At 44.4% G+C, this 12,666-nt stretch overlaps 1 protein-coding gene across 1 annotated transcript; it reads right to left on the reverse strand.

Moving 5' to 3' along the window:
* Positions 1 to 396: 396 nt before the first annotated feature.
* Positions 397 to 11,957, reverse strand: LOC149337023 (uncharacterized). Its single transcript, XM_089554305.1, has 4 exons — positions 11,864 to 11,957; positions 8,507 to 8,657; positions 5,254 to 5,387; positions 397 to 500 (listed from the first exon to the last, which is right to left on the reverse strand). The coding sequence occupies exons 1-4, from the start codon at positions 11,931 to 11,933 to the stop codon at positions 397 to 399; spliced, it is 459 nt and encodes a 152-aa protein (XP_089410431.1). The 5' UTR covers positions 11,934 to 11,957.
* Between the last annotated feature and the right edge of the window lie 709 nt (positions 11,958 to 12,666).

Genomic DNA, 12,666 nt, shown 5'->3' on the forward strand with positions numbered 1-12,666 from the left:
GCGGACTGTACGCCACCGCGCTCCGTTCCTGCCATGTCACTCAGGAACCCCCAGTGAGAAGGCTCATCCGGAATATATTTGGAACAGTTCACTAGGGGCGACTAAAAATTGCGTTGATGTGTCGCCGTAATCGGTTGCGAGCAGCAATTTAAAAACAAATTATTTGTAAGTTATAAATTCTACGGAGAGCTTCAAAATTTCGATAGAATATTAGCGAAGACGAGCTCTACATTTGCTGCTTTAGAATACGACCAGACTTATCCTAGAGTCCCTTTAAAGCTTCCGTATTATTTTGGGGTCGTGGAATATTATTTTGGACAAAAAGAAAGAACTCGCCTCTTTACGCCAGTAGTAGTTCTTCCAACTCGCTTTAAATTTGAAGGAGGGCTTAGTTTCTTACCTGTAACTCTTCTCATGGAGAGAATAACCTTCGGGTAGATATTTTTGGGCACATTTCGTCATCAAATTATCATCAAGGCATGTAAAAAGCTTGCGTATTTCTATAAAAGTAGAAGAGCCGTAATTAAGATCAAGCGATTTGTCATACTCTGTAATATGCTGTTTCGAAGAAATACTAAATTTAGGTTTCATGTTTGGCTTTCAGAGAAGTGCCCATAGAAATAAAATGTACATAAGCCGCATTGATTACATTCATATCAAGAGGAGATGCGGCCTGCAAAAAGTATATTGCCGCGAATCTTTGTAGCGTTTGTTTTTTGTGTTTATTTGTTCATGCTTCAAGGCTGCCGGCACGCCGCTTTATCGCTTCGTCTGTGACGCAAGACGCGTCTAGTTTTATCTCGATTGATAGCATCCAGGCGGAGCCGATTCTACTTTGTGCCAGAATGTTCTAGTAACTTTCGAAGCTTTATCTCGAATGTTCGCTATCAGCTTTAAAAAGAGCACGGCCGACAGCGGCGGTCATTCTGTTCGACGACCGCCCAGCACGCTTGTTGCTACGCCGCCGCCGAGTGATTAAGTTCTTTGCGGGCGCAAGTCAGCCCGAATAAAGAGTTTCGTTTCGAAGACACTCTCGCTGGTTTCCTCTTCGCCGGACTGCAGTCACCACTACGTGACAATATGCATCATCTACGCATGAAGTGCACGCAACAGATATGCAACTTTGTATTTGGAAATGCATTTCATTTCAAGCCGAACCCTCATATCTCCTCAATACATAAAATTAAATCACTCCTAGGGCCATAAGGGTGACCTTAGATTTTTGAAAATCACAAGGTTTTTTTGTCACTATGTTTACAAAGATTTGTTCCGTGGAATAAAGCTATTTTTTAAATGCCCAATATTAATGAAAATACAGTTTAACGCTAGCCTATTTATTTACATGAAAACGTTACTCTCAGAAACGACCTTTAAAATAATTGCACTTGTACACAAAAATATCGAGCGCTTTATCGCTCTCCACAACGTCTCAGGATTCATTTTAAAAGCATAATTATTTGAATATCATTCCCTGCGAGTTGCCACAAGAATACAATGAATACACTTTATTCACCACTTTTTCATTCGCAGAATTCCGAAGGTCAGCCTAAGTGCATAGCGCTCGTTCGCTGCCCTAATCATCATGATGAATTAAATCGCAACATTTGCGCAAAGCAATGATCAGATTGCAGGATTCTGTCTTGCCCGGAAAAAAGAAAAGGTTAGATCAAGAGGGAAAGGACAGTAAATCTTGATAAGCACAGAGAAGAAGGCCAGACACATCAGGTATAAAAATAATAAGGAACGGTTGAGACATGCAAAGCCGCAAAGATATCATTGTTGCTTAGCACCACTTTCTAACGTTTTTCATTATTGTTTTTTTTTGTTCAGTATTGCAGAGATCGTCATTAAGCTCGATGAATACCGCAAGAACAAAATACTTCTAATTTTTTCCCCTGTAGTTTGTAATAACATTTCGCTTATTGTACATTTCTGGTTTGCTGAGAGTGACTTTTTTGTGTAGAGGTACTCGAAATCACTTGTGAAATAGCGCCTCACAACAAGCGAAACCTAAACATTTTGCGTACCTTGAGTATGCCTAGTTTGGTCTACTTTTCTTTTGTAGACGCCCTGTGTAAGTGTTTGCCGTAAGTGATACTATTTACTATTCCTTTCCTGGTTAAATGGTGCTTTAACGTCCCACAGAGACTCAGGCTTTGAGGGACGCAGTAGTGAAGGGCTACGGAAATTTTGACCGCCTGGAGTTCTTTAACGTCCATTGACATCGCACGGTGCACGGGCTTCTAGAATTTCGCCTCCATTGAAATTCGACCACCGCGGCCTGGAACGCACTTGCGTCTTTCGGGACAGCAGCCGAGTGCCATAACCACTGCTCTACCGCGGCGGGTAAGAGCGTGTCAATTTTTTGTGCTTTGAATTCTGAACATGTGCCGTATAAAGTGGTTTCATAGCGTAAAGAAGACTCCACTAATGCTCCTTGTAGTGCACTTACTAAATTAATTAATTATTGATGGGAATTGCAAAAAAAGTGAAAGGTGAAAAAATCAACCTTAACGTTTTCTTCCTTGTCTAGCCCCTTTATAGCCCCGTTTGGTTTTGCTTCTGCTTACATATATTCTGATGTGCAGCCAGCACGAACTCTGATTTTTGCTTTTTATGCTCATACTAGGGATGGTGCCACTCCTACGATGAAAACCCGGTGAATCCGCAGTACACAAAGCCCATAAAAACGTGATTAGCTCCCAATTTTCGACTCGCCCCCACACACAAAAAACGTCCTTTTTTAGAATTTGTACTACATACTTCACTATAACGTTTCGTAACAAAACAGGTGAAGACCCGAGGACTCGGAAAAATTATTACAGTAATCTAAATTTTTCGCCAATCTACCCATTTTATTTGTCGCTTCCCTCGTCAACCCCCCTTGTATAGAATATATTGTAATACGGTGTTTGAAGCGCCGGAGAACCGCAAGCCACCTGTAACCTGCCCCAATTTGCAGGAGGAAGGGATAGAAAGACGTAAAATTTTCTTTCCATTTCCGGGGTAGAAGACGCAGAGGTAGGAGTGTGGCCGCCACGGGAAGAACCCAGTGGGTGGTTACCGTAGATAGGAAGAGGTTCTGATGCAGGCGGAGGAATGGGCCACCTTGGGCAGGTTGCCACGGTAGCAACCCAGTGGTTACTGCGGAAGGTGGAGTGTGAGGTGGAAAGTGAGCGGAGAAGAGCGGAGACAGAGCGGCGCCCCCCGCGCATCACTGTATCTTTCCATAAGCAGTTAGCAGCGTTAGTTCTACATAAGCAGCATTAAATCAAGTTAGCGGGTGTCTGGTGGCGCCGGACCTACTGGCTCCGATATTACATGGCCACCACTACGGATGCCTTGTACGCCAGCTGGGTAAGGAGCATTGTCACACTCCCAATATCCAACCTTGATGATCCAACCTTGATGAATGACATGATACAAAGCACCGCCATTGCTGGAAGTGTTACGTCCAGTTCTTGAGGCTCGGCTGAAGGGCTACAGTTGAGTTGATCAGCCAAGAAACTCCACATGAATGTAGTCTGCGCTAACAAAAGAAACCGCACTGTTTTGCTACGGGAGAGAAACTGGCTCGAGTGACCATTTGGGACGATGCTCTTCGTCCTTTCTTCCTTTCCCTTTTCACTCCCCTCATCCCTCTTCCCCAGCGCAGGGTAGTCAACCAGAACACCCTTTTGGTTAACATACATACTTCGCCTAACAGCGTTAACAGCATACTTCGCCTGTCTGAAAGCCATGATTGCAACGTTGCCCGACAAGGCTCGTTAGAATGGAGTGCAGATGGATACTAAGGATAAGACATGGAATAGAAGACCAAGTGTGTTCGGGAGTCTAGTGTAAAATACGCATAAGATTAAGTGCGCAATGAAGCTTGATGTGTCGTGTGTCGTGTCATGTGTCGTGTCATGCAAAGGGGAATGAACGTCTTATGCTACGCATGTCAGTCACATCGGCCCAACGATTTCCTGTCAATTTTTTACGCTACAGCGCTAAGGGTCCTGCTCAGAGGAGGACCTGGCGCCGTAGCTGGCGTGTAGAGAAAATCGGAATTGGTTGAAACGGCCGTGACGTCCCAACTACGACGATCGTTCAACGCCCTTAACTTTTCACAGAACAAGAGACAAAACAACAACCCCAACACTGAGCGCGAACTTACAATTCCTACGTACTAAGCCCAATTTTGGCCATTTTAGCAGCAGTCCCAACCCCATAACCTCACGAGGCAAATACAAACACCCCACAGCGACAGCTGAGTACAACAGTGACGCCTTCACTACGCAATTCCTGATATGTCTGCTGGGTCGTGATGTCTTTCCGCCACCGTTAACTAGTGCCTCTGAAGTGAGGAAAGCAATTGCACTTAAAAGAAAAATTGTAGAGCCCGGATTCCAACCGGTGCCTATTGGATCGTGGGTCGGGCTCCCTGCCCCTCTGCCACCGAGGAAAGTTTGTTTGAATTGCTTGAACGGAGGTATTGTGTCTGTCGCAATAAATAAAAAGAGTAAAGAACAGTGGCCGTATCTGGGAAATAATATGCAAAGAGGACTACCGGTCTCTCAAGGGAGCCAATAATCAAACATGCCCTACCCTTAAGGCAGAGCTAAGGGTCCCCCGAAATTTTTAGCATACAACCTATTGCTGACTCATTTTGGGATGTAAGTTACTCTGGCAATGGCTTCAAAGAAACAAATGTTTATCTGCGTAGGGAACGCAAAGCTTACATGCATTCTAACAATATTCTAGCTTGTGCTCGACATTGTTTAAAACTAAGCACGTGATAAATGAATTCTCGTATACAAATTAAAAACACAAGAAAACAAATGGTCAACTAGTTCGACTAACGCCGACATATGGTTGAAAATAGATTTTTGGTAGAGAACTTCGAGGACATTTTGTCTAGAAACATTCTTGTCACCTCACGGGAATGTGACAAATCGCGCGATGTTACAAAAGGAATTACAGTGACTGGACAAGAAGCGGAAGATGTTAAGCAGAACAGAACCCAATATTCACAATATTTTTCAAAATTTTATGGAAAGGAGCCTGCGCAGTGGCTCAGTGGTTATGACGCCTGGCTGCTGACCCGGACGACGCGGATTAAATCCCGGCCGTGGCGGTCGCATTTGGTTGGAGGCGAAATGCGAGATGTTCGTGATTTGAACGCTAAGTACACCACCTTCCTCAAATGATTGATTGACCTGGGTGAATCTGGTCGAATGTAGCGGCTCCACTGCATAGTACTTCACTCACCTTCCAAACCATTCCTATCGCAGATGCAATGACGAGTGCGTCTGTAACCGTCTTCAAAAAAGCTCAAGTTTGCCTTGACCTCTATAGGACAGAGGGTGAGTATACCATAACACTTGGACGGCAGCGTCAGCTTCCTGCGTAGAAAGTGCAGTGAAATTAAATACATCCTTACTTCTTTATAACTGATCACGTGAAGAACAAAGACAGGCAAACGGGCTGTTTTTCTGCAGTCTTTGCAGTCTTTTTGTGTGAAGAATGTTGAGACAGAAGTATTGAGGTATGAAATCATATACTTCGCAATTTCAACAACTTGAAAGATCGGAAGGGAAAAAAGAATGCCTCGTTAATTAGTTTAGCGTGATTTACTTTTCTTCTTAAACTGCATGATTGATTGGCGCTGCTTGGTTGTTATCTAGAATAAATTGAGCGACGTCGTCGATTTTGGCCTTGCAAAGCAGGCATACGCAAGGAATTTTTTTTTGATCGTCGCAGTGTCATAAGGAAGCGAGGCCTTTCTAAGGCCGTTGCACGTACATTGAGGACAAGCTAAAAATGTGACCACCCTTGGGAACTCGAACTGCAGTTTGTTTACCTTTTCAAGCGCAATCCGCCACGGTGCTTCATTGGCTTTGACGCTCGGCTGCTCATCCCTAAAGTCGCGGCAGTGAATCCTGCCTGCGGCGGCTGTATTTCGATGTAGGTAAAAAGCAAAGCCTGCGCTGTCTAACCCCAGTGGAAGGTAAATAAACTATGGTGGTCTAAGTTAATCCGGGACCCTGTACAACAACGTCTCTCTGGGATGTCGAAACGCATTGTTTGAAATATTTAACTTTCAGGCGCCATTTATCATTTCGATTGATTTACGAATGCGATTTCTTAAAGCGTGGACATACTACATAGCTATAACGAGGCCACCCTCTTTCGCATGGATGGCCAGGTTTAATACCATTCACAAAATCATTTGCTTTATATGCCCTGAGGCTTTAAACACGACACAAAAAAGACATGCGTGTCCCGAATTTCCACAGCTGTATGAAGCGTTAAGCACGAATGTCTTGCATTTACCTTGGGGAATCAGCCTGTTGATCAAGCCTGGATTCAAAAAAAGTTTCTCAACCAAGCTTCGGTGTCAAAATGGTAGTGCCAAAAAAAAGCTTTTCTCGGTGTAATTCTCTTTGACATGGCGTGACTGGTTTTGCTTTGTGTATGAGAAAAGGAAAGAACACGTGCAATGCAATACAGGGCCTGGATAAGGAAGGAACGGTTATTTTCCACCAATAGTATTCCATTTTTGTAAATCGTTGTTACAAATGGCGAATTGGGGAGCGCCTCTTTTTCCCTGAAACCATGAGAAGCCAACAGGAGCAGCGGAGCCAAATGACCATGCCAATCCTGCCTCAGAATAACAACACATGAGCTAATGAAACGCCTACCTTGTCATAAAGGCTGTCAGTGCGGGGGTACCTACACGCGAAAATTTCGCCAGTCGTTAAGGGCGCTTCATAGGTTACTGCCAACTTTAACCACCTGAAATAAGGAATTATCCACAAGACAGCCTCGTGTTCATTGGTTGCATACATTTCGACCCGCGAACGTTACTGTCGCGTACCTTGCGTTCATATGCGCTTGTTTAAGTCCACAAACTTTACGTTTAGTGAGCCAAAGTTCCCGCCAGGCCAGGCGTAAGTATTGACCGCATGCACTTTGAGAGAAAAACAAAGCAATTCTACACCAGAGATCATATTCAGTCAGAAAACTGAATACGACCCTTCAGAGAAAAACAATGTTGACTGTCCCTCTGCTAACTTTAGATGTGCAAAGGGCGTTTTAAATTTCGTCATCTTCAAAACTCACCCGGCAAAAATTTATTTTTTTTGCATGTGCTCGTAATTCACTAAGACTTCGAGGTTTGAAGAGCCCAACATCGATAATGCCATTCCTTAGTAATATGCTGACCAACATCTAGCATCGTGTACCTCTCAATTTAGACGCCTATATTTTCACTGGCAGATGCCGTAGCTGCCGCTGAGCCCATCCCTGTAGGAGTTCTATTATTTCAACGTCACACTGAGTGAAGGTAGGTTTCGAAAACTTTGACATTAATGCAAGAATATTAGGCACAGAACTAATGTATTAATGACCGATTAATAGTTTTTATTAGTAAATCGTGTCGAGCCGACCAGCGCCACCGGATTAATCGTACCACAGTAATGAACTAATATTCAGTGTCCCCAGATCACTGGAATACGGTGCTTTCGGCCAAGTGCGTAACTGTCATTTGGAGTCTGCAATTACAACACAATTAATGCGGCGGGATTTTTAAATTGCTTTTTCCTTGTTTTGAATGCTACGTGCATGTTGCTACCAAACATGAAATTAACGTTCTCATTTTATTTGTACGGTCCCTGTAAAGATATTTGGTTGATAACACCCAATAAAATACGTAACGACTCGTGACCCCGTGCTTACTCAGTCGTGAGAACTTGGGCAAATTAAAACATTGTCCGAGGTTTAAGTGGCTTCACACTAAGTAACTGGATATTACTTGAAATGTTAGAATTTCCATTAAGGCTAATAGTCTCGCGTAGAAGCCCTGCTTTTCTGCAGACGAGAAGTTATTGTCCCTAATATAGAAAGGCGACAAGGCTGGGATTCACGTATAGCCAGTGATTGAGCGGCCTGAAAACGTTCGTCGCGTTCCCTAATTGGCGCCAACCAGTATCAACCCGGTCGTTTTACGTAGAAAAGAAAACTGTCGTGCAAAGAGCGGAGGGTACACTTAAGTTCTGCCTTCAGGGCATGACGCGCTAGCTTTAATGGGGAAATGTACATATACGCGAATTTTCTACTTGAGAGTCATAGATCCGTGTGTATCCTCGTCCCACTCCTGGCACAGGAGTGCAGAGGTAAAGTGATGCTCCTGTACCTCCCCATGGGAGGTTGTGCCACTGCTGGGATATATGAGATCAAGCTTGATTTTTCCCACCAACCTCTGGCGACTGATCATGAATTGAACAGGCACATGCCACGGTGGGCAGTTTGCTTTCAATCCGGTTGGCAGGTTGTGGTGGAGTCAAAAGGTCACGTGTCGAAGGCGGCCTACGTGCTGCCTTGATTGCTTGTACGGGGATTTTTTTTTTGTAGATTTTTCGCTCACGGACCATAACGCTGACGTCGACGCCGATGACGAAGTCGGCTTTTCTGAGACACGGCACCCTTAACGCTATTGCATTAAAATCGAAGCTCTTCTTACGCGCAGCTCGCGGCGTACTTTTCGAATGCATTCCATCCTCTGCCATCTTCACCGATCTTGACGTCCATTATGTCGTAAACAAGACTGGCGTAGCAGTTCCTCGTAGCAATCCAGGAACAGGAAAATGGGACCGGCGGCCCCGGAAGCACAACTGGAAATAATTGTAAGCAATCTATATGTAGCGTGTTTCAGTAAAGAAAATAAAAAGAATAAAGGATGATTACGCCCACAGCAATGAAGATTTCCAGGTCTGGCTGTTCTGTTCAGCATTTACATTTTCCTTCGCGTTCGGGTTGTGCATTCGTTTGAAAATCTGTATTTATTGAGACCCGAACCTTCAACTCGACGTCATCACAGCTTTCACATACTGCATTGTGTCAAAATAAGTAAAGAAAAAAAATTTGCACAACGTTTCGACGTCGCGCTTTAGCCTTTAAGAGTCTTTACAATGCCCGATATGCGTGGCTTTAAGAATCCGTAGCTCAAGGTGTTGGAGCATCTCTAGGTTTAGCTCAACGTTCCAAGCACTGGCTTTGGCTCTGCAACTGTCTCGCTTCTGGGCGGACACCTCAAGCGCACCGTAAGAGAAGGAAGGAAGGTTGGTGTGAAAGAAGAAACGTAAAGATTTACTTTTTTGGAGTTTAACGTCCCAGAGCGACTCAGGCTAGGAGGGACGCCGTAGTGAAGGGCTCCGGAAATTTCCACCACCTGGGGTTCTTTAACGCGCACTAACATCGCACAGTACACGGGCTTCTAGAATTTCGCCTCCACCGAAATTCAGCCGCCGCGGCCGAGATCGAACCCGCGTCTTTCGGGCCAGCAGCTGAGCACCGTAACCATTGAGCCACCGCAGCGGGTCGTGAAAGAAGCAATAAAGAAATGGATGCCGTAGTGGAGGGCTGCGGAAAAACTTAAGAGATCATTGTGGCACCCGCACTGGCGAAATGCATAAGCATGATGTCACACCTTATGACATCTCACGAAGATGTTGACGTACCACTTCGACACTTTTCACGCCGACTGAGACTCGTGACAGGAAGTCTAGACCCTCCAACGAGAAGTCGATATCTTATCAATCAGTTATCTATTACTTATCGACCAGTGATCGATCACCTATCGATAAATTACTGAAACCACAATTAATTCTCTTACTCAAGTTCCATCAATTGCCTATCTTAGTTTTAGAACTTCGTTCAATGCTTCGTTCTCAAATTTAATGCCACGCATTGCTCCGCCCACACTTCCTGTCATCAGGTGCCACACTTTCGGCGTTTTCCAAATTGGTGTCACTTTTGCTCCGGCCCCGCCTACTTTCTGGACATATTTAGCTTTAATTAATTACCGAATTAACCCACCTTAACCATCTTGTCACTTACACATCCTCTTTCGATGTTTTATCCGAAGATGCTATTCGCTTTCCGATATACCAACTAGTTCCTCCATTATAGGACTGAGGTTATCTATTCCACGCCGAAACCGCCTACATAGCCGTACAATGCTCACGCATTAATAATGTCGACTACGTGGGGATCTTCAACGTGCGCTGATATCGCAGAGCACACGGTCGCAAAGCGCCGGTCTATTATCAACCCACACGCCTCGCTTTCCGATGTCCGAGACCACTGGGGGATCCTCGCAGTTTTTTGCCCGCATGATATTTATTACATTGACATAAATGCACGCTGTTCAGACACTATACGCTCTTCGAATTAATGTTCACTGTGTTTGCAGCTATTTCGCCGCCGCGGTGGCACAGTGGTTATAGTGCTCGGCTGCTGACCCGAAAGACACGGGTTCGATCCCGGCCGCGGAGGCTAGAATTTCTTTGGAGCAGAAATTCTAGAGGCCCGTGTACTGTGCGATGTCAGTGCATATTAAATAACCACAGGTGGTCGAAATTTCCGGTGCCCTCCACTACGGCGTCTCTCATAGCCTGAGTCGCTTTGGGACGTTAAACCCCATAAATCAAACCAACCAAACCTGTTTGCAGCTATTTATTGCGACACCAAGGTGCTTGCGATGCTCAAGCAGTTTAGATACATAGAGTTCAAACAATAATCCACCTGTTCTGGAAGGATTCGTCTAAGCACATTAAGCCGAAAGAAATTTTCCTCTCAATCGGGTATCTACATCGATGCTTGTCTTCATGTTACGTGTTTGAGTTTGAAGAAGGCTGCATGTTTTCCTTTACTGCTCCCCTAAAATTAAGTTGTCCCTTCTCTACACTTGGACAGTGATATGCAATGGGATGATCACATATGAGCATTAGTGTAAGGGATGCCATGAAAATTTTGGTTACTTCGCAAAGAGGCAGAAGAAGCATCCCCAGCAGCATAGCTAATCGACCCAACACTGGAAATGTATTGGCAGAGGCGTGTACTGCAAAGGACCCGAGTAGAACCATTCATTTCCATTATTGGGACGATCACCTGCGCTTCGTAAGAGTTCCCTTTCGGTCATGAAACTTCTAATATAAAAACAGCGTTCTTAAGAAAAATAAAAAAATGCTGAAATCCTAATAAACTTGGAGGAAACTACCACATTTTTTTCCCAATGTGATGACAACTAAGTGTCGGCTTTCGCGAGCTGAAGTCAAGTCCTTGGTTATTCCTTGCGTTATTCGTTGCATTATTCCTTCAGCGGGCAAGCAGAATGCACCCTCCGTGGACGCCCTATATTTTCGGTTATTATAAGTGCAGTAGTAAGCTTGGTCAGCAGTCATCAAATGGCTCATACCTGATTCATTTTTTTTAGATAGACAGGACTTTTATTCATGTCAATTGTCATACAACATAAATCAGGCCTACCAAAGCCTCAAAGGGCTTGAGTGGCAGCGCCCGGCAGACAGCGAACATTGGCAAAACAAAAGAAAATATAGACGTTGCAATGAACTTTGCAATAAAAGAGAAAGGTGAACAAACGTAGTGAGACAAATATATAATTATTACAACATAAAGAGAGATTACAGTAATTTGAAATTCATACAGTAATATAGATGAAATAACTACGGGGCAGGAAGCAACGCGGAGACATACCGCAAAGTTTTTTTCAGGGTGTATCATGCGGAGTACACTAGGTGGCAAGCTATTGAAAGAGGCAGGTGTACAGTACTGACGTGTGCGCTTTCCGTACCGGGTTGAGGAGCGAGGAATGCAGTAGCGGTATTTTGGTCTTAAATCCCGAGCAGGAACATATGGAATGGTGAACTGACTGTACCAGAAGTGTTTTAACACAATAGTTTCTGTTAATAAAGCGTTAAAACTTGGAAGCTTTCACACTTCTAGGTTATTTATGCGTTTTGAATAAAAAAAATATCTCGAGTGAAAAGCTCAGCAGGCGTGTGATTAATGCACGCACCTTCCGCTGCGGTGACGACTCGCTGTAGAAGCAGCAGCAATGCCGTTGCGAACATCATGCTTCTCGCCATGCTGAGGCCGCCTATTTGCAGAATTAGACTTGTGGAACAGCGGCCTGATCAGCTTAGAGTTTTCTTTGTCCGACTCTTCGGCGATGTGCACCAGGTCCCCTCTGTGTAATGCCCAAGAAAGTCAGGCGTCTTTGCGGCCCCAAAAGAAGTCCTGACCGAGTCCTTATCACATCTCCGCCCGCCCACCGGGTGACGAAATAGCGTACTGACTACCTCCTCCCCAATGTCTTCTGTCCATGAGGATAAACGTCTCTGTACTCAAGGACGCTTTCCGAGCTACGGATAAACCATAATTCAAAGTTCACTATTTGCGAGGCTTTTCTAAGTGGAAAACGATTGGCGTGAAATGGTTTTCACCGCTATTCTCGAAAAACTCAGTCCAGCCTTCGAATCTCGTAGAAGTTCGCGCTGGAAGTAGCGTCCTATTCAACTGGCTGAAAAGCTACATTTTTCGTGGTATATGACGTACAGGACAAAACAAACGTTTCTAACGCTCAAAGGGGGATCAAAACCCAACTACGCGACTTCTATTTTTACACTTCTGGACCACTGACTGATTTCTGGACCCGGAGCTGATTTTTTATTTTTTTTCCGTAGTGTATGTATTACAGTGAAACAAGTGAACATTGTTCAGCCGCTATCCCTTCTTGTACTAATGTGCATTGTGTTTATAGGCATTTATTGCCGCACCTACTTTGGCGTTTATTGCGACACCAGCTTTTTTACCCGGTGT

Source organism: Amblyomma mixtum, chromosome 7, assembly GCF_055824585.1.
Source record: "Amblyomma mixtum isolate Tamu chromosome 7, ASM5582458v1, whole genome shotgun sequence".
Classification (NCBI taxonomy): Eukaryota; Metazoa; Arthropoda; class Arachnida; order Ixodida; family Ixodidae; genus Amblyomma; species Amblyomma mixtum.